Source organism: Poromitra crassiceps (genome assembly GCF_964638095.1).
Source record: "Poromitra crassiceps genome assembly, chromosome: 13".
NCBI classification, from domain to species: domain Eukaryota; kingdom Metazoa; phylum Chordata; class Actinopteri; order Beryciformes; family Melamphaidae; genus Poromitra; species Poromitra crassiceps.
In genome coordinates this window covers 344,576-372,500 of record NC_139644.1, presented here as the reverse complement: position 1 = coordinate 372,500, position 27,925 = coordinate 344,576, and the positions used below count along the sequence as shown (strand labels likewise).

Genomic DNA, 27,925 nt, shown 5'->3' with positions numbered 1-27,925 from the left:
AACCTTTTGTCATTATTTTATGACTTACTCCTTAAAGCCCCAATCAGTAACTTTTTCACCTTAATATAACAGGTTTTTAGTCATTGAGGATGGTAGAGTGACTTGTAGTGAATGTCACCTCTATTGGTCACACACCGCCCTCCAAAGGCCTCTCCTGGGACTAAGCAGTTTGGTGCCTGTGTCCCGGAGGCAAGATGCACGCATGCGCTCTACAGCGGGAGCGTTGTATTCCTGGAAACAAGGAAGTAACTTGATGCGGTTTTGCTACGAAAATGACGTTTCACGTAACTATGGATTATTATTTAATCACGTGGTGAGTACCTAATGTCACAACATGTACATAGAGCTTTCTGGCGCTGTGTTTTGTTATGCCTCCGCCGGCGAAGCCAGGCCGAAGGCATTATGGATCCGGGTTGTCCGTCCGTACGTACGGCCGGCCGGCCGTCCGTACGGCTGTCCGTCCGTACGGATGTCCGTCCGTACGGATGTTTGTTAACGCCATATCTGAGGAACGCCTTGACGGAATTTCATCAGATTCGCCTTAAACATTCACTTAGGCTCAAGGATGATCTGATTAGATTTTGGTGGTCAAAGGTCAAAGGTCAAGGTCACTGTGACCTCTCGAACGCCATTTTCAAGCTTGTTAACGTGATATCTGAGGAACGCCTGGACGGAATTTCATCAGATTCGCCTTAAACATTCACTTAGGCTCAAGGATGATCTGATTAGATTTTGGTGGTCAAAGGTCAAAGGTCAAGGTCACTGTGACCTCTCGAACGCCATTTTCAAGCTTGTTAACGCGATATCTGAGGAACGCCTGGACGGAATTTCATCAGATTCGCCTTAAACATTCACTTAGGCTCAAGGATGATCTGATTAGATTTTGGTGGTCAAAGGTCAAAGGTCAAGGTCACTGTGACCTCTCGAACACCATTTTCAAGCTTGTTAACGCGATATCTGAGGAACGCCTGGACGGAATTTCATCAGATTCGCCTTAAACATTCACTTAGGCTCAAGGATGATCTGATTAGATTTTGGTGGTCAAAAGTCAAGGTCACTGTGACCTCTCCAACGCCATTTTCAAGCTTGTTAACGCAATATCTGAGGAACGCCTGGACGGAATTTCATCACATTCACCTTAAACATTCAATTAGGCTCAAGGATGATCTGATTAGATTTTGGTGGTCAAAGGTCAAAGGTCAAGGTCACTGTGACCTCTCAAACGCCATTTTCAAGCTTGTTAACGCGATATCTGAGGAACGCCTGGACGGAATTTCATCAGATTCGCCTTAAACATTCACTTAGGCTCAAGGATGAACTGATTCCATTTTGGTTATCAAAGGTCAAAGGTCAAGGTCACAGTGACCTAACAAATGCCATTTTCAAGCTCGGTAACGCCATATCTCAGTAACACCTTGACTAAATTTCTTCACATTGGCTCAAATATCCAATTCTGCAAAGAAACGCCTTGATGCAATTTCTTCCAATTTGGCTCCAACATCCACTTGGACTCAAGAATGAACTAATGGCGGAGGCATAAGTCCGCGTTGCGGTCGTTCTAGTTGACTTTGAACTGCGATATCGATATCGATACTGTTGCACCCAGAGGGCGCAGTTTCTCCAATAGCAAAACTTGGAAAATTTGCTGAAAGGGGCTTTAAACAATTTGTTAATCTGTTACCCTTGTACCCTACTGGTCCGGCTAGCCGGTGCGAAGCGGTAATCGCGTTAAGTTAAATTAGGAAAATCCTGGAGCGATAGGTGTGAAATTCAGCACAGGTTTTTTTTATGGTTTATTATGGTAATTCACGTTGCCAGAACTAGAAAAACATCATCCTGGCACCCAGAAACTCAAATAATCCTTAATTGTCCACTAAGGACCGGCTGCACGGTCATTGACTTCCATTAAAACCGCCTTTTTGAGACCTCCAGGAAATTCTTACAAAATTAATGTATTTAATTTTTTTCAGCGGGCATCCTGGACCAAATACCTTGAAATTTGACCTTAATATCTAACCTTGGGGTTGATTGAACATTTGGTTGAGTTACAAGGCTTCAAAATCCATTGCATAGTTTTCCCATTGACTTCAATGTTAATTTTGCAAAAAAACAAAACAAAAAATTCGACTCCCAGCCACTTTCCCCAAAAATAATTATTTTTCTGATCTTACACCTCTCAGTTCGACTCAAGACATCAAATTTGTAGTTTCTATTGTGTTTGCCCCCCCCCCCCCCCCCATTTGCCCAGTGTATGCACAGCATCCAATTGCATGGAGATTTCCATGAAATATAGCCTACAGTGATCAACATGGAAACATGGTCACATGACCAGGGAACGCGGATTTTCCGGTGCAAACTAATGATTTGAAGCTTGGCCCTTATTTGATTCCATAGAATGAAGCTCATTTGTGTTTTTTGTGAAAACTAGCTCGAAGTCGAAAATGGGCAGTTTCATGTTTTTTTTGTAAAACTTACCTTATTTGAAACTACATCGTATCTCCGCGCCCGTTCGTTGTAGAGACTCGTGACGAGCATTTTTGGAATCGGCGTCGAAAAGTGAGTCTAGATCTCTAATCTTGTCGTGATCCATGCCGTTCTAAGAGCTTTCCATGACTTCCGCGTTGAGACACGCAAAAGCAGCGAGGCGCAGTCACATCCGATGCCCACGAAGGAGCGTCTTGGGCGGCGGAGGCGGTCAGAGCGTCATCCGTGGAGGCCAGCTCTGAGCTCCCTCGCTCATGGCCTAAATGGTGTCGTTCAAGCGTGTGTTTTGAGCCGGATGTTCAACTACGGCTATGAGGTAGGAGGAATGGAATAGGGAACGGATATGGATCGATAAAAAATAAGAAAATACTTACTTATAAATATAAAAAACAAGTACTAATATCAAGATCCATGAAAGTTAAAAAAATGCAAATTTGCAATTCTCAAAAGATGGAAGCTGGAATAAAGTAATTCCTCCACCAAATATGTGATCAATCCACAGCTATGATAATCCCACCACCCTGCCACCAGGTGGCATTCATGGGAAGGGAAAAAAATCATATTTTGTGTTTTCTACTATAAATTTGATTGTACATTAAGTACAGTAAACTGGCATTCGAGGGGTTAAAATTCAGAGTAAGCACTAAATGTTGATATGAGGTATGAGGGATGAACTTACCAATGGATAAGAATCAATAAAAAAATAATGAATTAAGACTATCAAAAATAAGAACTAATATCAAGGTCCATGTACACGGACCAGTAGGCGGTTAAGGGTTACCGGGTTAGCGGGGTACAAGGTTAATCTTTAAGAAAGTATTAGTTAAAGACCCTTTAAAGTCATGTTTCAAGATGTATATAAAATACTCTATTGAATAAGAAAATGTGCCTGATGGTTTTTCCTGCAAAAAAAGTTAAATTATCTTATTAAAATCCTTAAGATGGGGGCATCCTGGTGGCTCACCTGGTAGAACACAAAGGCATTTAGTCTTTCGTGCGGCCGACCCGGGTTCAAATCCGACCTGTGGTCCCTTGCCGCAGGCCATCTCTGTCCTATCTAACAAAGGCAAAATGCCCCAAAATTGTATCTTGAAAAAAAAAATCCTTAAGATGACTTCCCCTCCTTCTCCCTCATTTAAAAATGAGGGAACAATGAGGGTTCCTGACCCATATGCAGTATATGACGAGTTGGGAGTTGGAATGTGTTGCTAGTTGAAAATGAGCTTTTCAGTAGTCTGGGGCCAAAAGCTAATTAATGATTAAATAATGTACACTATTTGTACTATTAATTAGTAAACAATGTAGGCAATCATCAGTTAGTTGTTAATTTAAGTTGGTTAAGTCAGTTTAGATGTATATTAAGTAATGATTTACAGATTTTTTTTTATTATTATGGTGTTTTCCCTTCTTGATGGCTCACTGGTAGGTGGGCATAGTTGGAAGGACAGGTGCTGGGAAGTCTTCCCTGGCTTTGGGGATTTTCCGGATCCTGGAAGCAGTGAAGGGGAACATCTATATTGATGGGATCAACATCGCTCTTATTGGCCTGCATGAACTCCGCTCCAGAATCACCATTATACCACAGGTCAGTACACACCCCAAACACTAGACAGGATGCAAAATAATATGGAGACAAACATACAAATTTCCCAAAAGTTGAAAATAAATGTAACCCTGGTAAAGTCTGGGTATAGCTACCAGTAGTGTTGGCAGGTAGTGTCATGGAAAATTATTGATCAAATGCTTATTGATTGATTAGTTATTGGCTATGGCAATTCCATGCTGTATTTAGTGAACTGTGTTTTTCAGCAATGCAGAGGATTGCTGTTCTGTGAGAACAAGTATCTTGTTTTGGGGAAGTGTCTAGAGAACATGTGAGTTCCTGTGGGAACCTGTGTCTTGTTTTGGGAAGAACTGTGAGAATAGACACTTGTTATGTATTCTGGTGAACATCAGATTAACTATGGACGTCATGGAGAAGTACTGAGTTGGAGGGAGGTGCAATGAACTGCCCTCCACGATGAGGGGCGGGCATCAATAGTTTCAGTATATGATGTGAAGTAAACAATAATTTGGGGCTCTTGTATCGTCAAATGTAGATGAGAGGAGACCTCCGTGCACGGAGAGATGATTGTGGAAATAAAAAACCTCCTATGAACATTTAAAACGGATATCTAATTATTGATGAATCAGCAGAGCATTGCAGTGGATTTTTTCCTCCACAGTAGTCAGCCCATTTCTGTGGTAAAGAAACACATTGTCATGGCTGGTGAACAGTTGTGATGTATTCACCTTATTATTTGCCCATATAAGGACGCTTCCGCATAACGTAATTTTGTAATCGTCTTTCCGTTTTAGACCCGGAAGTTGATTACGCCTACCGTAATCATTTTTAGACTTGCCAAAAATTTGTTTTCAAGCAAAAAAACTGTTGTAAAGTTTTCATCTTTTTTCGGGTGAGAACGTAACATTCCAAATTGTGACCAGTTTATCAGAATAACGCCTATTTGGAAATATTTGTGACAGCTCCTGGCGTTTCGACCCACAAGTAGGCCGAGGTCATTTTTTTTTTTTTTTTTTACAGATTCTGAAACTGCAGACTGTAAGCTTTCAAATGATGCATCACACATTGTAATCTGATTTTTTTTTAAGGAGATATGCTTATTTTAATGTTCACACTCTGAAAAGCAAGAATCTGAGAAATCAGCCCTCAAAGTTGGAGAAGTTTTTCACACCTAGCCGGCCAGGTAAGGGGGGAGTGGACAATACCTTCTCATTTACATTAACCACTCCCAAACCATTTCAGCTGTCAGTCTCTCTCAGATGGGTTGTGAGCACTCCACAACCCAGTGACAAAAACAAAACAAAAAAACACTTCTCTTAAGTTAGGTGTTCTCAAAGTGGGGGTCCAGGGACCCCCCAGGGGTCCCCAGCAAAAATACACAGGTAGGCTATATATATTTTTTCACTATAATTCCATCCTTAAGTAACAGAATGATAGATGGTCATGGGTTTCATGCATTTCTGTAATAAAACATCTAAAATATCTTATGAAATGGGGGTCTATGGTCTAATCTTTGTCAGTTTAGGGGTCCTTGATTTGAGTTGTAGGTAAACCGATTCCCTTCCCTAGGACCCAGTGCTGTTTTCAGGCTCTCTGAGGATGAACTTGGATCCATTTGACAGCTACTCTGATGAGGAGGTGTGGAGAGCTCTGGAACTGGCCCATCTCAAGAGTTTTGTGTCCGGCCTTCCAGACAAGCTCAACCACGAGTGTTGTGAAGGAGGAGAGAATCTCAGGTACATCAGCCTCCAGCCCACCTACACAAACAATATATGACCATATATGCAGCTACACAAACCATATATGACCAGGCACGGACTGCATAATCGGGCATGTCGGGCAAATGTCCGGTGGCCTGGCCTGGCCTGGCCTGCAATTTTTTTTTTTTTTTTTTTTTTTTTTGTGCCCGCAGTCAGGCCACTCACTGAACAGCAGGCCAGGCCCGCCTACTGGTTTACTAGTGGTTTTATTACTTTATTCAGGGTTAAAGTGGGTGCATCTCATTGTAAAATTGGACTCGGCCCAAATTGGGCTTCAAACGGCCCAAATCTGGCTTCAAACGGCCCAAATTGGGCTTCAAACGGCCCAAATTGGGCTTCAGACGGCCCAAATTTTTCGCTGCCGCCCTTCGGACGCCGGCACACGCGTCAGCCCGTATCGGCCCTGGCCTGCTTGGTATCTTTTTCCAATTATGGAAAAAGTCCATGATTGTGCCAGTGCCCAAAAATAACAGACCAAAAGAACTCAATGATTTGCGTCCAATTGCTTTAACATCTGTAGTGATGAAATGTTTTGAAAAAATAATATCTAAACAGCTTCTGTTAGAGGTTTCACCTCACCTAGATCCAAACCAATTTGCCTACCGGGAGAACAGAGGCGTTGAAGATGCACTACTGACTCTGACAAATAACATCTATGAGCATCTGGAACAGGCCCAGAGCCTAGTTAAAATTGTCTTTGTCGATTTCAGCAGTGCATTTAATACGATCCAACCCCACCTGTTGATGAGCATATTAGTGCATCTCGGGGTAAATCTCAAACTTATCTTATGGATTAATGACTTCCTGACAGACCGCAGCCAGCAGGTCAGATTCAACTCCGCCATCTCATCCTCTAAAATTATTAACACAGGGGCCCCTCAAGGATGTGTTCTGGCTTCAATTTTATTTATTTTGTATACAAACAGCTGTCGGGCATCTGCTCTTTTCCACACTTTTTTTAAATATGCAGATGACACGGCGCTGGTAGGATTTTTAAAACCAGATAATTCTTCCATGGAGAGTTTTAAGAACGAAATAGAAGGTTTTATGAAGTGGTGCTCTGACCACTTCCTAGAGGTCAATGTCAAGAAGACCAAAGAGATGGTCATAGACTTCAGTAAAAACAAGAAAGAAGTCCCGCCCTTCGTGATCAATAGCCAGTCACTTGAACGGGTCTCCACCTATAAATATCTGGGTGTTGAAATTGATGACTGCCTGAAGTTTAATGAATGCGCACGGAACAAATCCAAGAAACTACAACAGAGGTTGTTTTTTCTTAGGAAACTGAATCATTTTAGAGTAGACTGTCGCATTCTTCAGATGTTCTATAAAGCAGTGTTACAGAGTGTTCTGTCTTTTGGCCTAATCTGCACCTTTGGTAACATGCGTGTCCAAGATCATGTCAAATTACAGCGCTTGATCAAGACAGCAAGCAGGATCACTGGGGTTGATCAGGTGTCTGCAGCACAGCTGTACGACGACCTTATTAAAAAAAAGGCTGATCAGATCCTAGATGATCCAACACACCCCCTCCACCTGAAATTCCTCAGGAGCAGCAGGTCAAACGGCAGAATCCTGCAGAGAAAAATCAGAACAACCAGGTACAGTAAATATTTCATGCCAACGGCAATCAGAGCGCTAAACAAGAAATAATTGATCAAACTGTATGGTATGGTATGGTGTTTATTCTTAATCCCCGAGGGGAAACATGGTTTGCCACCAGAGCGAGTACAGATACATACAAGAAACAGTAACATACAGCACAATAACAATAATACAGTAGAGAGAGAGAGAGAGCCTCACAATACAGAGCTAGCAGTGTTCATTAAAGAATTTTACAGAAGCAGGGACAAAAGATCTTCTAAATCGCTCAGTAGAGCACCGAGGCATCAAAAGCCTATTGCTAAACGAACTGCGCAGGGCATTAAATACATTAAACAAAGGATGGCATTCAAAAGAAAGAAAAGAGTTCAGTTTTCTCCTTGTTCTCTTGGCTATAATCATCTCCAAGGAATCAGGGGGAAGGCCAATCACTGAGCCAGCTTTGTGTATATTGTTTGAACTGTATGTACTGTATTGGATATTGTATGCTGCTGTGTGTAATCTCTAAAAGTCTCTGCAGCTTTAATGTGCTCACCGCACTCCCAGAATGCACTTTGCACTATGCACTTGCACTTGTAACTTTTAAACCTATGTAGGATATTGTTGTAGTTTTATATTTTTGATATTGCGTACGTGTGTATATGTGTGGCTATGTGTATATGGTGTGTACAGTGCTCCAGTAGCAATCTTGAACAACTTCTGGATACAGTGGAGACTGAGCTACAAACTCTAAAACGATGGTTCGACATTAACAAGCTGTCACTAAATTTAAACAAAACCAAATTCATAATATTCGGCAATAGTAAAATCAATAACCAAATCCAAATCATGATAGATAACGTAACATTAGAAAGAGTAAATGAAAATAAATTCCTGGGAGTAATAATAGACCACAAACTAAACTGGAAATCACATATATTACATGTAAAAACTAAAATCTCAAAATCCATTGCAATACTCCACAAAACGAAACATATCCTTGACTCCAACTCACTACATACACTGTACCTCTCTCTTATAGTCCCCTATATGACCTACTGTGTGGAGGTTTGGGGAAACACCTATAAAACAAACACAAATCCAATTTTTATACAACAGAAGAGAGCCATAAGAATCATAAACAGAGCTGATTATAACGAACCATCAAATAAATTATTTATACAATCACATGCCCTCAAATTCAGAGACTTGGTGGACTTCCAAACGGCACAATTCATGTATAAAATCCAAAACAAAGAGCTCCCAGAATGCATCCAGAGGTTGTTCAGAACCAGAGAAAGCACTTATAACCTAAGAGGAATCTGCATGTTCACAACTACAAGAACAAAAACCAGAACAAATGCAATGCAAAGATGTATAACAGTTAAAGGAGTTAAATTATGGAATGGACTAGAAAATGAAATAAAAATGTGTAAAACAATCAACAAATTTAAAAAAATGTTAAAAAACCAGAGTATTAACAAATATAAAACTCAAGATTGATATTTATATTATATTACATTATTATATTTAAACATATTATTACATTCCTAGATATATAGAAATTTAGTTTGTGTATTTGACACTTTGTAAGTACAATTCATGTGTATATAGAATACCTGTATTTTGCTTAGTACTCATTGTTATTGTTATTATCATTATTATCATTATTATCAATATTATATATTTAGAAAAAAGAAGAAAAATAAAAAAATAAAAAAAATAATATACATGTGTACATGTATACATGTGTACCGTAAATTCCGGACTATAAGCCGCGGCTTTTTTCCCGTTTTTTGGCCTTTTTTGGCCCCTGCGGCTTAAATAACGGTGCGTCTTATCTATGGATTTTTTCAGCAAACGGCCACTCGGGAACCTCCAAAATCTATGGATGTTGGTATGAGGCAGAACGAGAGCAAGACAGACATTACGAGAGCGAGACCCTGATTGGATGATGTTGCAAAAAATGTGTCTCGCGACCTGATTGGAGCACTGTGCCACTACGCTCTCTCAGCCACTACGGTAAAACACCCTCCCTCCTCCCTCGCTCCGGGGGGAAAAAGGCAGCGATTGAGAATTCATTGAAATTGAATGTAACATTCCCAATTCTATGTATTACATTCTAAAAAACTAACAGCAACATTTTGGAAGGCTAAGCCACACAACTAGCTCGTTGTAATCTAACATCATGCTTCAAAAGATGGAGAACTGGCTGTGTTACGACGATGGCGGCGAGAAGAAGAAGGAAAGAAGGAAATCGAGTAGCAGCACGTAACCTTGGCATCAGGGTGTTGACACAGAGAGCAGACGGCCGTGGTGCCGTTCAGATCCGACTGAAGGCTCAAGTTTGCCAGTGGATCCTGACAGCGTGGAGGAGTGTCAAAACATCCACGATCAACAACGGGTTCCGAAAGGCTGGACTGCTGCGTGATGAAGAGGAGGACGCCGCCAGCTGAGGGCCTTCAGAGGCTGTTCGATTCCGACAGTGACGAAGAGGAGTTCGTTGGTTTTGAGAGCGACAACGAAGGAGAGAGGAGAGTGGCTGACGAAGCCACCCTGAGCCTGTTCGTTTCCGACACTGAAGATGAGGACTTTGGTGGTTTTAGTACGCAGGAAGAAGACGAAGATGAGGATTAATGACTTGACTTTTCTGGTTACAGCCGTGTACTGCACCTTAGCCTAAAAGATGAAGACGAGGATTAATGACTTTTCTGGTAGGCTGATTACCGTATATTTTAAGCAGCCGTGTTACTGCAACTTTAGGCTTACGCGCTTACTGTCGTGTTACAGGCACTTTATTTTGCACTTTAAAAAAAACACATTTAATTTAGCCATTGATATTGCCTCGTCAAGCGCTGTAAGCTTTGTTTTTTGTTATGGTACTACTGTAGGCTATAATGTAGATCAGTGGTTTTCAACCTTTTTCATGCCAAGGACCCCTAAATTTACACAGCACAGTACATGTTCTGTAGCTACTATTGCACTAAATGGTAACACTTGAATACGTTATGCAAATATGCAACTTGTTTTGTTGAAATGTTAATAAATGGGAGCTTCCTCAAACAGCCATCTCTTTTCCGACAATCCCCTCTGTGCACGAAGCCTTACATATGGTAATTAAACATCAAAACACCCGCGGCTTATAGACCGGTGCGGCTTATAGAAGAAAAAAATAGTCACCTTTGAAGGTGCGGCTTATAGACCGGTGCGCCTTATAGTCCGGAATTTACGGTATATAGAATACCTGTATTTTGCTTAGTACTCTATATTATTGTTATTATCATTATTATCACTATTATCAATATTATATATCAAGAAAAAAGTAAAAAAAAAAGTAAAAAAAAAAAAAAAAATGTAAAAAGGGTAGGCGCTATAAGCGTTTGCTTCAGCCTACTCCTTTTCGGTCAGATCTTTTCAGGCTTGTATATACCCAACCAGCAATCACTGTTTGCTCTTTTATTTTGTTTTCTTGCTTTTCTTTAATCACAACTGTATTGAGCTGTACTTGTGAAATTGACCGAAATAAACTAAACTAAAATAAACTAAACTAAACTACATGACATGTACTGCAACAGACGTGTATGACTACCACCTGAGTTTCCCCTTGTGGGATAATAAAGTTGACCTTGTACCTTGTGTATCTAATGCCCGGCCTGAATTATGATCCCAGTCCACCCCTGTATATGACCATATATGCAGCTACACAAACTATACATGACCTTATATGCAGCTACACAAGCTATACATGACCATATATGCAGCTACACAAACTATACATGACCTTATATGCAGCTACACAAACTATACATGACCATATATGCAGCTACACAAACTATACATGACCATATATGCAGCTACACAAACTATACATGATCATATATGCAGCTACACAAACTATACATGACCATATATGCAGCTACACAAGCTATACATGACCATATATGCAGCTACACAAACTATACATGACCATATATGCAGCTACACAAGCTATACATGACCATATATGCAGCTACACAAACTATACATGACCATATATGCAGCTACACAAACTATACAGTACATTACCTCGCGAGCGCGCCTGGAGTATGTCCCGCTCTTAAGTCTAGATAAGTCCACATAGAACTACATGTACTGTAGGCTACATAGTTCATTATTCTAGTATATATTGCACAACATTGCTTCCATGAAGGTATAACCATGCACCAGTAGGTCCCAGCTCCACAGTCTGAGTGTCCAGTCTGGGTCAGCGCCAGCTGCTGTGCTTGGTACACTGACAGTGTCTCTGTGTCTTGTGTGTTCAGTCTGGGTCAGCGCCAGCTGCTGTGCCTGGTGAGAGCTCTGCTGAGGAAGACAAAGATCCTGGTTCTGGATGAAGCCACGGCAGCTGTGGACCTGGAGACAGACAAGCTCATCCAGTCCACCATCCGCACTCAGTTTGAGAACTGCACTGTGCTGACCATAGCGCACCGCCTCAACACCATCATGGACTATACCAGGTAGGACCCACAGCAGTATGTAGTAGTACAGTGGAATCCGCTTATAGCAATCATGGTTATAGTAATCAACTGCTTATATGGATCAAAATGCTTGGTCCTGAATCATTCCTATACACATGAATGTTAACTTTAAATAAGTCACTTATAATCAGGAGCCCCCTTACAGTGATCATTTTGGGTCTTCTCATACATGAGAACAATCGATTATTTTTTTAAACTATAGTAATTATTATTTTTATTTATTTTTTACTTACAAACTGCCAAAAATGAGCCAACGAGATGCAGCAGCAATACTTGGTGCATGTCTGTCTGAATATGGAGTGATCGCGCCATCTCTCTCTGTCTATGTGAGACCAGACCACTGTGTTTGAAACAGCTGGAGACCTAGGCTAACTTACTGTATGTATTCTGAAAGACCCAAAGTGATCACTATAAGAGCAGTTCCCTGTAGTAAAGTGGTAGTAATACAGTAGTAAAGTGGTAGTAATACATGGTAGTAATACAGTAGTAAAGTGGTAGTAATACATGGTAGTAATACAGTAGTAAAGTGGTAGTAATACATGGTAGTAATACAGTAGTAAAGTGGTAGTAATACAGTAGTAAAGTGGTAGTAATACCGTAGTAAAGTGGTAGTAACAGTAGTAAAGTGGTAGTAATACAGTGCCAGCAATCTTCACTTGTCATGTGCCATTTCTTGCGTGGATTTGTTTGCCACAGTTACTTCCTGGTGCATTTACAACTGATGATGGTGTTTGGATGAACACCCAAACGTCTTGTTTTATATTCTTTTTTAGTCCAGTGTTTTTAAAAATAATTTTGTTTTAAAACTTCATGTTTTGAATGGTCTTCTTCATCTTGTCTGTTAAGGGTGATCGTGATGGACAGAGGTTACATCACAGAGATGGACTCCCCCTCCAACCTCATAGCCCAACGAGGGCAGTTCTATAAAATGTGTCGGGAGGCGGGGCTAGCCTGAGCCACCCCAACCACTGACACTGCCCCCTCCCCTCGCCACGCCACCCGCAACACTCCCCCCTTCCCTGTCTACCCTGACACTGCCCCCTCTCCTAGCCACCCCCGTACACTGCCCCCTCCTAGCCACCCCTGTACACTGCCCCCTCTCCTAGCCACCCCCGTACACTGCCCCCTCCTAGCCACCCCTGTACACTGCCCCATCTCCTAGCCACCCCCGTACACTGCCCCCTCTCCTAGCCACCCCTGTACACTGCCCCCTCTCCTAGCCACCCCTGTACACTGCCCCCTCTCCTAGCCACCCCTGTACACTGCCCCCTCTCCTAGCCACCCCCGTACACTGCCCCCTCCCCTAGCCACCCCCGTACACTGCCCCCTCTCCCAGCCACCCCTGTACACTGCCCCCTCTCCTAGCCACCCCTGTACACTGCCCCCTCTCCTAGCCACCCCCGTACACTGCCCCCTCCCCTAGCCACCCCCGTACACTGCCCCCTCTCCCAGCCACCCCTGTACACTGCCCCCTCTCCCAGCCACCCCTGTACACTGCCCCCTCTCCTAGCCACCCCTGTACACTGCCCCCTCTCCTAGCCACCCCCGTACACTGCCCCCTCTCTCAGCCACCCCTGTACACTGCCCCCTCTCCTAGCCACCCCTGTACACTGCCCCCTCTCCTAGCCACCTCTGTACACTCCCCCCTCCCGTAGCCACCCCCGTACACTGCCCCATCCCCTAGCCACCCCCGTACACTGCCCCCTCTCCTAGCCACCCCCGTACACTGCCCCGTCCCCTAGCCACCCCCATACACTGCCCCCTCTCCTAGCCACCCTCCTAAACTGCCCCCTCCCCTAGCCACCCCCTACACTGCCCCCTCTCCTAGCCACCCCGTACACTCTCCCCTCTTCTAGCCACCCTCCTACACTGCCCCCTCTCCTAGCCACCCCCTACACTGCCCCCTCTCCTAGCCACCCTCCTAAACTGCCCCCTCCCCTAGCCACCCCCTACACTGCCCCCTCTCCTAGCCACCCTCCTACATTGCCCCCTCTCCTAGCCACCCTCCTACACAGCACTTAATTTCGGAAGTGATATTGGACAATAAACAAATGAAATTCGTTAAAGCAAGTTATTTTGCGTGTTTCAATTAAGCTGAGATGGATTCCATATTCTGATAGCGTTCAGCAGCCTTTCTATAATAGCCAAACAATGTTGGATGTCAGCCTAATAAACTAAATGATCAGTCAAAATTAACAGAATATTTATTTATTTCATTTACTTTGCTTTTTCGGGAGAGTATGCCGTCTCTCTTGAGTGCTGCTCTGAGGTAGGCACATTTCGCCATGCTGTTGAATGTAAATCCGTCATATGCTGCCATTTCTGACAGTATTTCGGCCACCGAGGCTTTTGCTGTTAAGTATGAGTCCATTGTTCTCGGACGCTTCACCTGCGGGGTTTTATGGGGTTTTATGGTGCTGCGACTCCAAATGTCGCAGCAACCCGCTTGTTGATCGTCCTCTCATCTTATCACTCGCTGACAGAGGTAACATGTGGCATCCTCGTTGTTTTGGTTGTTTGTGAAGTATCTCCACGCAAAACTACTGGCAGCAGAACTTGCAGAAGACATCGTGGTGGAATCCATCAGCGTGGTGCATTGTTGAGAGATGCTCTCTGTGTGACTCACTCAACAGGTGGGTGTGGGCTGTGTGGACGAATTACCGTATTAACTGCAGTAATGGTCATTACGCCATCACGGTCATTATTTTATTTAGGCTACAATAGGCTGTACAGCTATTTTCTTAAATTCATTTTTCCCCGTTTCCCGCTATTGTATTTCCCGGGAAACGCGAAATGGTCTAGTCGGCATTTCCCGGGAATCCCGCTTCCCGGGATTAAACCCTACTACACTGCCCCCTCCCCTAGCCACCGCACCCCCCTACACTGTCTCCTCCCCTAGCAACCCTCCTACACTGCCCCCTCCCCTAGCCACCCGCCTACATTGCCCCCTCCCCTAGCAACCCTCCTACATTGCCCCCTCTCCTAGCCACCCCACCCCTACACTCAAAGGTCAAAGGTAACTTTATTGTCCCCTCACAGGGAAATTGATTTGCAGCCAGGTAATATAAAACACACATATCATACGACATACAAACGTAAAGAAGAAAATAAAGGACAGAAACCTAAAAACCTAAAAACAGGGCAATAGAGGCAGAGACTTTAAAAAGTACAACAGGTAGCAGCATCGGCAAAAGTGCATAAGTGGGCAGTCTGTGCAAAAGGGCAGAACCAGAGAAATAAAGTTCTATCTGCTGTTCATCAGCTGAATAGCAGCTGGGACAAAGGAGAGTTTGAAGCGCTTGGTCCTCGTTGTGGGAACCCTCAGCTGACGACCTGAGGGCAACAGCTCAAACTCTAAACGAAGGGGGTGATCTGGGCCCTCCAGGAGGGAAGTGGCTTTCCTCAGCACCCGCCTCTTATAGAGGTCCATAAGCTGGGCTTGGGTAGGCTACTCCCAGAAATCTTGCTGGCCACTCTGACGAGGCTACCGAGCCTGTTCTTATTAGCCAGGGTCGTGTTGCCACACCAGGCCACAATACAGAACATAAGAACAGATTCAATAAAACTCCTGTAGAAAAGGGTCATCATTACAGAAGAGACATTAAAGGAACGCATTTTCCTCAGGAAAAAAAGATGCTGCTGGACTTTTTTTGAAGTGGCAGCAACATGAGAGTCAAAACACAGTTTGTCAAGAACAACAGCCAGGTATATATAGCTGTCCACAAGCTCAATGTCTGTGTCTTTGATGCAAGTAGGGGTAGGAGTAGGAGGAGACTTTCTAAAGCTAATAATCATGCCCCCTCTCCTAGCCACCCTCCTACACTGCCCCCTCTCCTAGCCACCCCCCTACACTGCCCCCTCTCCTAGCCACTCCCCTACACTGCCCCCTCTCCTAGCCACCCCCCTACACTGCCCCCTCTCCTAGCCACTCCCCTACACGGCCCTCTCTCGTAGCCACTCCCCTACACTGCCCTCTCTCCTAGCCACCGCCAGGCAGGAGACTGGGCAAACCTGACTGATGCCACAGCCCTGCTCCACCAACGTTCACCTCCACCAGATGGCTGAAAATGAAAATATGATAACAGGGTTAAATACTCCAGAAGAGGTGATCTGGCACTGTGGGACTAGAACTGTGTCTGCCATCAAGTTAAAGACATATTTTCATCACCCCAATCGGAAGGGGGTGTCATCCCCCCCCCCCCCCCCCCCCCCCCCCGGTGTAGTTCAATGTGACATTGAAGAGGAGCTGCTGCTTGGAAACACTGTAAGTGTTATGAATACAAGTAAAGGACAGCAAACACACCCTGTACCATATGCCCCGGGAGTGGGGGCAACGGGACAATTTGTCGCCCCAAATATGAGAGAGACTGTGGGGGAAAAGACAGGGGAATTAACAGCGCCGGCAGCCAGCGCTCCTTAACACTTTGAGTGCCACGGCCCTTGGGCAAAAGGTGCTGTACTGTGCCACATAGGCCGCAATGCATTTTAAAACAGTCATATAATTTCTTTAATAATTACTATGTAAACACTGAACACGCACAAATAACGATGAGACTCTCTTCTATCACCTGCAAAAAAAGTTTATTGATCCCATTTTCCGTTCTTTAGTTATGAGCCGGAGAAGATAGCTTGATTTAGCCAAAAACAGCAATTTTTTTCTTGAAGCTGAGATAATGAGCCTTTTGTGAAATTAAACATTTCAAGCACATCATTGACTCTGAAGCTAATATTTTCTGATATAATGACACCTCAAAAATAATTTCCTTCAATAAAAGAGTGAAAACAAAGGAATTTTGTTTGGCCAAATAATATGTTTTAGCTGCAACCAGCAGCGCTGGCCCCTGCGTGCGCAGACCCTACACCTTCATGCTGGTCTTGATTTACTGCTGGTGGGCATCAGATAGCCTATTCTAGCTTGTTTGCTCTCTGTGCATCGAGCCTGCTGCAGTCTGTTGTATGCTGTAGTGTCCTGCGTGCCCCACCTCCCCCCCTCCTCCTCCCCCCCCCCCCCCCCCCCCCGTTGTGGGAGGAGTGTCTCTCTGCTCTGCTCGGCTCTGCTGTGAGTGCGTTTGCTCTGCGTGTGCTCAGCACTGAAAAGTCTGCGACATCCAGCTTTTTTACAGCCGCGTGTATTCTTCCAGTTGAGAATAATAACAACTCCACGGCTGATCATGCGAATGGGCTGTTGCAGCGGACACGGAGGTGCTCAATTGTGACAGCAGATTGGCTGCTGCAGGGGCACAGCTAACGTTATGCTTCAATAAAGCAGCTGCATACGGACGGATGCGATGCGATGCGATTTCCTTTTCCCCAACGACTTCTTCTGTGTGTTTTACTCCACTTTCTCTCATCTGGAGTGCGCTGTCGCCACCTAAGGGTTCTGTAAAATAGGTTAGACACATTCAATAGCTGTCATATTGTAAGAGGCGATGTAAGAGGCATAGATCGACACCCCCCCCCCCCGTCAAAAAAACAATTTCGAGTTATTGACGCCATTTGGCGTCGCTGGCAGCCTACGGTAAATTTCTAATGACGCCATATGGCGTCGCTGGCACTCAATGTGTTAAGGGAGAGCAACTCGGTCTTCAAAATTCCCAATCATGACTATAAGTCGTTGTGGTTGTGACAGCTATATATACCACCTTCCCACTATGTGTGTTACACTTAGGGTTTTGATTCATATAGTCTATTTTTATGTTTTATTTCGTCCAATATTGAAATGTTTCAGAATTGCATGTTGTGTTAACACGTTCACTGCCAATGGCGAGTTGACTCGTCAAACACAATCCAACGGTTCACTGCCAATGACGAGTTGAGACGTCAAAAAATATATATATTTTTTTTTGACGGTGCTACGTGGATCAATGCCCCCCACGTCTCCTATAAAAAATATTGGAAGTATTGAATGTGTATAATCTATTTTACCGACCAACTAAGTGGCGACAGTGCTCTCCCGACAGAGAGAAAGCCAACCAAAAACAGCCGCGGGAGGAAGCCATTCTCAAGGAAATGGCTGGGCGAAAACGCTTTCGATTTCACACACACACACACACACACACACACACACGCGCGCACACACACACACTCGAGTACCTTTGAGCATAAATAAGACCAGAATCGCAAAAGCTTCATCAAAGCGCTCAACCGACACCCCAAGAAACGAACGAACTCGTTTTACAGTAATCCAGACTCGCCCGAGAGCGGCCGCGGAGCCAGCAGCAGCAGCACAGACGAGCAGCAGCAGCAGCAGCAGCACACCGAGAGCGCGCCTCAAGATTGGAAGAAGGGGATCGCGAAGGAATTTCTCTCCCGTGTCTAACCCCCCCCCCCTCGCCTCTCCTCTCCTCTTCCCCGCTCCTGCGATTCCCCTCTCTTTTTTTGGGATCTGTGAGGCAACAGAAACTCGCCTGTGACAAAACACTGCAAAGCCACCAGACCTACGGAGGGAGGAGTTTGGAGACACACACACACACACACACACACACACACACACACACACACACACACACACACACACACAAACACAATACAGTATACAGACTTGCCCAAGGGCACCCATAATCACAGGCACGTGAGGTGGTTCTAAAAATCCATTTATCTCAAAACTCTCTGAAAATCTCTGAAACCATGCTGTACTCAACGGCTAATATCTACATAACTACTAACTCTACAAACTAACTCTTTTAGACAGAGAAAGCACACATTCTATTAGTACTTTTGTGAACTTTGTGTTCACAAAGTCCAAGCAGAAAAGAATCCTCGGCTCTTGTAAAATGAGCCAGAATCCTAAAAAAAAACCTCTGGCAGAAGCTAACTACAGTATTGAAAAACGGCTGGCAGTGAATGTGTTAAAAAATAAATATTATTTCTATCTACCACTTATTTAGCCTGATTTGGTTGCTTTTTCATGTTGTGTTAAAAATAAATATTATTTCTATCTACCACTTATTTAGCCTGATTTGGTTGCTTTTTCTTGTCAAAAGTTATGAAGCATCAACTTGGACTCAAGGATGAGCTGATTAGATTTTGCTGGACAAAGGTCAAAGTTCAAGGTCACTGTGGTCTCATGGGGGAGCTAGATAAAAAGAGGAAGGTCGTAGAGAGTCGGTGATTCGAGAGGTGGGTATGGGGAGTGGCTAGCAGTTGTGGGTGGTGGGAAGGGGCATGGTGAGGGAAAGGGGCAGGGCTTGGGAAAAGGGGCCATAGCTAGGGACTGGAAGGTCATAGAGGGTCGGGGTTTGAGGGGTGGCTAGAGAGATCGGATAGGGGGATGTAGGTGTTGGGAGGGGGTGGGGAGGTCAAGAAAGGGGGCAGGGCTGGGGAAAAGGGGCTGTAGCTACAGATCCGAAGGTTGTAGAGAGTCGGGATTCGAGGGGTGGGTTGGGGAAACGTCTAGGAGGATGTGGGTGGTGGGAGGGGGCATGAACAGTAAGGGGTGGGGCTAGGGAAAATGGGCCTTAGTTAGGGATAGGAAGGTCGTAGAGAGTCAGGGTTCGAGGGGTGGTTAGGGGGATGTGGGTGGTTTTGAGTTGAGCTATATGCAGCTGCTGGACAGAGCCATGATCTGTTTGGAGAGAATAAGGAAAACGAATGCACATTTATATAAAAACAAAACAAAAAAAAACATCAGTCAACATCCTATAATGTCATTTCTTTAATCTGTTGGAAGTATTTTTTTTCAATCAAAGGTGAAGTGACACAGATATGATGGTTTATATTGGGAATTAACCTGCCCGCCCCATTCACTTCAATAGAACTCCCAATGTAAACTTCAAACCCTGTGACGTGAGTGATATCTCTTCTCTTTTAACGGTCCTTGCCTAAAACCCGAAGGTCAGCATCCTGCCCTCGTCTCAAAGTCAATGGGATTGTTGTATAGGGATTTTGGTTAGATGCATGAAATAAGGTCAATGGTTAAAAGTCTCTGAAACGACAATCTTTGTGTTCAGCAAGATAACGGTGAAAGGTTAATGTAGGGCGTTCCTCTCTGTATCTTCTTGTTTCTATTTGAATGTTCTGCTCCCTCAGCATTAGTCTCTGTTGGAGGAGGAAGAGAGGAAACTGATTGGCCAACCTGCTGCCCATCTGGAGCACCGCATGGCGCAATGCAGCCAGCCACTGACCTGTCTGTCTGCCTGCCTGTGTGTCTGTCTGCCTACCTGCCTTTCTGTCTGCCTGTCTGCATGCCTGCCTGCCTGTCTGTCTTTCTGTCTGTCTGCCTGCCTGTCTGTCTGTCTTTCTGTCTGTCTGTCTGTCTGCCTGCCTGTCTTTCTGTCTGTCTGCCTGCCTGTCTGTCTGTCTGCCTGCCTGTCTGTCTGCCTGCCTGCCTGTCTTTCTGTCTGTCTGTCTGTCTGTCTGCCTGTCTGTCTGCATGCCTGCCTGTCTGTCTTTCTGTCTGCCTGCCTGTCTGTCTGTCTGTCTTTCTGTCTGTCTGCCTGCCTGTCTGTCTTTCTGTCTGTCTGCCTGCCTGCATGTCTGTCTTTCTGTCTGTCTGCCTGCCTGTCTTTATGTCTTTCTGTCTGTCTGCCTGCCTGCCTGTCTGTCTGTCTGTCTGCCTGCCTGCCTGCCTGTCTGTCTGCATGCCTGCCTGCCTGTCTGTCTTTCTGTCTGCCTGCCTGTCTTTCTGTCTGTCTGTCTGTCTGTCTGCCTGCCTGTCTGTCTTTCTGTCTGTCTGCCTGCCTGCATGTCTGTCTGTCTTTCTGTCTGTCTGCCTGCCTGTCTTTCTGTCTTTCTGTCTGTCTGCCTGCCTGCCTGTCTGTCTTTCTGTCTGTCTGTCTGTCTGTCTGCCTGCCTGCCTGCCTGCCTGTCTGTCTTTCTGTCTGCCTGCTTGTCTGTCTTTCTGTCTGTCTGTCTGTCTGTCTGTCTGTCTGTCTGTCTGTCTGCCTGCCTGCCTGTCTGTCTGCATGCCTGCCTGCCTGTCTGTCTTTCTGTCTGCCTGTCTGTCTGTCTGCCTGCCTGGCCAGACGTTTGGGCAGCAGCCCTTTTTCAGCGTGTGAAATGACAATAATACACAGGTGATTCACAGGTGGGCATGAGCACGTTATTTGATTTCTATGCATGACAGCCTCACATCTCTCTCTCTCTCTCGCTCTCCCCATCTAGGCTATCTTTTCTCTCTCCCTCTTTCTCTCTCTCACTCTAGTCCAGGGATACTCAACTTGCTTTGCCCGGGGGCCACTTTCGTGAAATGATAGCAGGCCAGGGGCGAGTTAATAAACAATCAATATACATTTTTCTGTAGCTAGATTGTAGGTTTTTGGGGTGTCAGCCGGAGTTTAGTCTGACAATGTTGTGCACACCGGATAGTTAGTTAGGTTAAGTACATACATAAGTGCCTGGGTAGCGGGCAGACGACAGTATTTGACAATTTAGCAGCTAAATCATAGATTATTGAAAGATATTCCATATTCCAGACTGAAATGCTATAAGTATTGGGCAGGACTATTGGCCAGAATGACATAAACATTTGGACACTTATTCAGCGGGTATCTTGCATGTTGCGTTCAGGTGCACTGTAAAAAAAAAAAATGGGGATGTGCGGGCCGCATGTGGGGGCCCGCGGGCCGCCAGTTGAGTATCGCTGCTCTAGTCCCTCTCAGTGAGGAGGAACCTGCTGACGTGACGCTGTGGCTTTTATGGGCATGATCACACCTCCACAATGCTTTTGGGCATAAACACGCCTATACGGAGCTTTGCGCCGAGATGACGCGAAGCGCAGCGGGCGCTATTCCAGCGTAAAACGCAAAATTACCACCGTTGCGAAGATGGGCCCTAAAATACTCATACTTTCAGTCGACTAAAACCTGACTAATTAAAAACAGGATGAGGTTGACTAAGTATGATAAAAACTAACAGACATTTTACACAGGCGTAAGACTGAGAATAAAATATCAGACAAAATTAACACTACATCCATCCATGCCAATAAAGCGAGAGAGAGAGAGAGAGAGAGAGAGAGAGAGAGAGACCTCAGTGATTTACAGAGGAAGTGGGAACCCTGTTGAGAGAGAGACATAAAGAGAGAGAGAGAGTCCTGTATAGCTGTTACTGTTAAAAGAGAGAATAACAGCAGACTGCTATCGTGAAAGAGAGAGAGAGGGAGGATGATTTTTCTCCACTGTCTGCTGCTGTCGCTTGCTCTGTGCTGCTCAGCTCAAGGTAAGAAACTATACATTATTAATGGTAACACTTTATTAAAAAGGGTTTAACCCTTTATTACCAGCATAGACCATGAGCTTTTCAGCCCCAGACCCCACAAAATAACAGTGCCAGAGGTCGCGACCCCCACTATCCTCGGAGGTGGCTGAAGCATTCAAATGTTCATGCACATGCACTAAATATATTTTTTGTGGCTATGTGAATATGTAAATGTAATTTAATTGTGTTTTATTTTTTGCATGCATACATTACATGAGTCGAAATGTTTAAATACCGGTATCCTTATTTATTTATATTTTTGTGTTATCTTTTGGAGATAACAATTATGGTTAAAATGTGTTCTTTCACCCTTTCTGTACATCACACATTCTTTAGGCCAATTCCACACATTCTAGAAATCACCTTGCCTCGAGGGGTCCCGGCCCCCACCTTGAGGAGCATTGCCTTAGTTAACATGAATACGTTTCGTAAATGCTTACTAGACACATTAGTGCAGTGGTTCTTAAAGTGGGGTCCGGGGACCCCCACGGGTCCTTGAGGGCTTCCAGGGGGTCCACAGAAAAAAGGGAAATACTTTATTTTCAGTATAATTTCATCCATAAGTAACACAATGACAGAATGTATGACTGCTTTGGTCATGGGATTTTCATACACTGACTCTAATAAAACGTAAAAAAAAAGAACAAATCTTATCAAATGGTCTAATTTGTAAATGAGTCCTTTGAGAACTACTTAGTTATCCTTGTCTTACCAAGTGCTGCCAATTATTCTGTGTACCATCATATATATATATATATATATATATATATATATATATATATATATATATATATATATACATATATATACATATACATATAAAAAGGATTTTATGTATACTGAACCTTGGCTGCTTTGTTTCATGATGGTGCTGCTGCAAATTGGACCTTTTGAATGCAGAGACATTTTCGTGAGCATGTGCACACAAAGAAAAACTTCAGTTCCCAGCCCTCTTTAAATGTTGGACATTTCTCTTCAGATTTTGTTTCTGATGTTTGTTTTTGCCATTTTAGGTTGATGCTAGGCTAGTTTTCCCCAGTGTGACAGAGTTTGTTAAATGAGTTGGTTTTGTGTGTGAAATGACATTGGCTGGGTTTCCCAAAAGCTTCTTAGCGCTAAGAAGCTAATTTAACCCTTCTTAAGGCCCCCTTAAGAAGCAAACGTGTTTCCCAATTGCTTCTTTACGAAGGCATGCGTTTCCCAAAAGCTTCTTAGCGCTAAGAAGCTTCTTTGACCCTTCTTAAGGCTCCCAGAAGCCAACGCGTTTCCCGATTGCTTCTTAGCCTAAAATTATCTTCCGTTAAGAAGGCTGCGTTTCCCAAAAGCTTCTTAGCGCTAAGATGATCTTTCGTTAAGAAGGTTTTGTAAGAAGGGTCTGGGGCATTCTTAACACCTTCTTAATGACGAAACACTGGCAGATCCAGCCGCGTCAGGCAAAAGGAGATGCTTGTGTCCACTGTTCCTCTTGTGTTTTTCCCTTTTTCCTTTCTTTCATGCACCCTTTAGTGTTTAAAATTGGGGAACACTTGAAATTCTCCGCTGTATGTATGGTTACTTGTGTTTTAAATGTTTTACCGTAGGTTATATTCCTCTAATCAGAATGGATTCCTTTTATAATAAGAATCTTGTGGATTTATATAGCACCTTTCACAGAACCCAAGGTCGCTTAAATTCTGTAGTGTTTCTCGCAGTTTTGTTGTATGCTGTGTATATAAAGCAATTTGAACTGCAGTCCATGTCTGAAATAAATAATGTTTAATAGAAGAAGTTCTTGTTTAACATGACCACGATTAGGTTATTCTACAACAGTGTTTCTCAACCACTGGGTCGTGGCCCACTGGTGGGCTCAGAGTGCCATCAAGTGGGCCGCAGAGGACCTCTAACATCGAGATGGTGGACAGCTCCAGTTAAGATGCTTCTTAAGAGCCTTCTTTTCTTTTTTTTTTCTTCTCTTCTGTTAAGAAGGCATTTGGGAAACACTTCTTTGGAGCCTTCTTAACTCCTTAAGAAGCTTCTTAACTCTTAAGAAGCTTCTTTGTTGGGAAACTCAGCCATTGTTGGCAGTGACCACAAGGGTAGTTTCCAGATGGGATTGAGCTGAGAAAATGTGAGGGGTGGGCAGTTTGGGACCTGCCTCTTGTAAACCATTCGAGGTGGTTTGAGAAAACAGTTTTGGAGGACTGGATCTGTCTCAATGATCTGCCAATGTTTGTTTTTTTATTACGTTCTCTATGTCTTTTTTCCCAAACTTTTTTACTGGGATCCTACTTTTTTTAAATGACAAACCATTGCAACCCAATTCACAACACGTCCTATCTATAAATCGTGAAAAATGAATAAATGACGTTCCTGACCATTTTTACTGCCATTCACCTTATATTATTTTGAATAGCTAAACCAGCCATATCAAAGAGATACACATTTTATAAATCACAACTTTTTTATACACATTATTGAAAACATTTATACACATTTTAATTAGTTTGTAAATGAGACAAAATAAATGCATTTAGGCAGAGTTAACGGGCTATCCCATTGTTCTTATTTCCTCTCAGTAAAACAATATAGATATTTTAAATAAAAGACTGTGGAAGAAATTCGGAAAACTTATTTGGTGGCCCAAATAAAATCTCCTGCGACACACCTGTGGGTCCCGACCCAGTTTTTGGGAAACACTGCTCTATGTCCTTGGATACAAGTGAGGATTTTTTAATTAGGTAATTGGGCCAATTAATTGCACCAATTACCTAATGATTGCCCTAATTACCTAATGATGTGATGTCACTTGAGCAATGATGACATAATCTGGTGACATCATCACTCACTGAGACGTGTGTAGCGACATTCAACAATGCTAGCTTTCCACTCCACGTGTGGTGTTTGCGGTGATCGGAGGCTCCCACTCCAAGGTCAAGGATCTGCAGTTTGTTTCTCAGCTCTCCAGTCAGGAATCCACACAAAGTATCTTTACCCACCTTACAGTGAAACATGCTCATTACAGAAAAACAAAATAAAACAGGAGTCAACAGTATGGCAAAACAACATAACAGACCCGGAACAGTTCAAAACTTAGAGCACTTTCACCCCCAACTCAGTCCATGGCGACCCAGCTGAACTCCCGGGACACCGGCTCTCCCGCACGTAGCTCCAGAGCACCTCCGGCGACACGCTCCTCCAGCGCCTGCACCTGGGCTCCCCCATCTCCACCGGACAGCATCGCATGGCCGACCGCTGCTGCCTGGCCTCAGGGGCGGACTGGGATCATAATTCAGGCCGGGCATTAGATACCAAGCAGGCCAGGCCGATACGGGCCGACGCGCGTGCCGGCGTCCGAAGGGCGGCGGCGGAAAATTTGGGGCGTTTGAAGCTCAATTTGGGCCGTTTGAAGCCCAATTTGGGCCGTTTGAAGCCAGATTTGGGTCGTTTAAAGCCAGATTTGGGCCGTTTGAAGCCCGATTTGGGCCGTTTGAAGCCCAATTTGGGCCAAGTCCAATTTTACAATGAGATGCACCCACTTTAAACCTGAATAAAGTAATAAAACCACTAGTAAACCAGTAGGCGGCGCCTGGCCTGCTGTTCAGTGAGTGGCCTGGCCTGGCTTGCAAAAAAAAAAAAAAAAATTTTTTTTTTTTTTGGCAGGCCAGGCCAGGCCAGGCCACCGGGCATTTGCCCGACGTGCCCGATTATGCAGTCCGCCACTGCCTGGCCTGCTCCTCCGTCATTCTCCGATGCTTCTCTCCATGGTCCTCCACGCTGGGGAAAACTCCACGACGGCTAGCCTGAGCAACAATGTTAACTTTCCACTCCATGTGCGGTGTTAGGCAGCTAACGTTAGCTCACGTAGCTGTACCAGCTGCAGTGCCTCACTCTATTCAAAATGTCGCACACGGCCGAAAGTGACCAACTTGAAACAAGGTGAGTGTGTTGAGCTTCCCACGGCGGCCGAGCCGGCATCGATCACAGATGAATCCGGGTCACGGCACCAATGTAACCCGTGTGTTTTTCCTCTGCGTTGTGTTCGGGTTAGAGACGTGTATAGCGACATTCATAAGTCAGGAGGCAACAGTACTGGGTCTCAAGCTCTTTACTGTATTAGAAAATAACTAATAAACGGTCTCCATAAAACTGTTACAAAATAAACAATAAGCAATAAATAATAAGCGTTTCAGGCAGAGACTTCCACCGGCACAGCTGAACTCGTCGCCATCTTCCCATCGGACTGTGTTTCTGGACCTGTGCGCATGTGCACAAAGCGACGTCACCAACGTGGTTTTATGGACTGTTGTGTTCACACACAACAACAGAACACTAAAAGATTCACAGAAATGGTGGTGTTTTGGTTAACTTCATAAGTGAACCAGATTAACCCCTTACACCATCACCAATTCTATAAGTGATGATATCAGTGATTTATGATTAATTTGAGTGTCTCCCGGAGGCTTTGGAGACCACTGTTTCTATGATGGGATGGAGAAGGGGGGGGGGTCTATCCACTAGTAATAATAATGTTCTTGAAATGTCTCACACACTCCTCAGGTAGAGGAAGTAGAAGTAAGAACAGGAAGTGGGAGAGAGACCCTCCCCACACACGCAAGTGAGAGAGAGTGTGTGTGTGTGTGTGTGTGTCTGTCTATGGTCTAGAGAAAATGTGTTTCCTGGGTCAGAGCTCTGAGCTGAGGTTTTGACATACCACACACTCTCTCACACACACACACACACACAAACGCATGCATGTACTGTACTATGCGCGCACACACGTGCACGTGCACACACACATGGTCACGTGCAGAGATTTACACATTGTGAAAACTTGAAGCTCATGTACAGCATCAACAACATGACTCTAAACTGCTAAACTCTGAGCACAATTCCATTGTTCTCACTCAAATATCACATTTAAATCTAAATCACATTTAGCAAAACTAAACACAAATTACACAACATTAGCACACTTTGTTCACCTGGAAAACACTGGCCTTCAAAAGGCAACACTCTGATACTGGTCTCACTAGTGGGCAGTTAAGCATAACAATTGTGCCAAAGTCATTCAAAAAAGAATTGGATATCGGGGCATCATGAATTTAGGGGTGTGGAGGGAGATGCAATTTTTGTGGCCACAGACTGGCAGCCTATATATGGAAATGGTAATAGTCATGTAGACTAATCTGATATGGATGATCTTAGTGTCAAATCCCACATTTCTTATGAGGAATTCAAATCTGGAACTTTAGAATTGTTGGGGGGGGGAGGCTATAAGCTTTTAACGCAAAATGCACAGTTTTCTTTTTTAGCTAAGCTAAATTTGAAATTTAAATACATTTGAATTTATTCAAATTTAAAAGTTAAAATTTGAAAGTTTAGCTTTAGCTAAGCTAAATTTGAAACAATTGATTGAAAGTCAATCGTGTGTCAGAGTATAAAGAGGCCTCAGGTGACATATTCAGTCAGCATTTGGTATTGCAGTAAAGTAACACATACATATTTCCTTTGTTGCTTTTTTGTATCTGTGCACTGATTTATCGGTACATCCCCAGAAAGACAGTGTAGGAGCAAATTTGGTCTGGTATTATTTCCTGTGATTATTATCTGTAATACTTTGTATGTCCATGGGGTGTCGCTGTGCCATGTTACCTGGGCTCAGGTGATCTACAGTATATAGGTACTGTCTTCACTATGGTTCACGAGGTGTTTGACCCCGGAAGGGCAAAGGGTTTTTGACCGCTTCGCTGTGGCGCCAACATTTGTTTGGTGTACTGAATGGACTGTATTCACATTTGTGCACTGGAGCAATAAATGTATTGTTTTCACATTGAAGGACTGCC

At 44.1% G+C, this 27,925-nt stretch overlaps 2 protein-coding genes across 2 annotated transcripts in view; both read left to right on the top strand.

The window, feature by feature from the left end:
- Positions 1-12,861, top strand: part of LOC310787379 (multidrug resistance-associated protein 1-like) — a gene marked incomplete at both ends in the record, with an annotated part of 143,201 nt that extends 130,340 nt beyond the window's left edge. The window contains 4 exons of the mRNA XM_083648779.1: positions 3,911-4,069; positions 5,618-5,784; positions 11,691-11,885; positions 12,753-12,861. Of these exons, the coding sequence (XP_083504905.1) occupies positions 3,911-4,069; positions 5,618-5,784; positions 11,691-11,885; positions 12,753-12,861 (630 nt within the window). The remainder of the gene's footprint in view (positions 1-3,910; positions 4,070-5,617; positions 5,785-11,690; positions 11,886-12,752) is intronic.
- A 9,138-nt stretch (positions 12,862-21,999) lies between these two features.
- LOC310787851 (macrophage colony-stimulating factor 1 receptor 2-like) overlaps positions 22,000-27,925 on the top strand; it is a 108,134-nt gene continuing 102,208 nt past the window's right edge. The window contains exon 1 of the mRNA XM_083649314.1: positions 22,000-22,064. Within this exon, the coding sequence (XP_083505440.1) occupies positions 22,010-22,064 (55 nt within the window). The 5' untranslated portion in view covers positions 22,000-22,009. The remainder of the gene's footprint in view (positions 22,065-27,925) is intronic.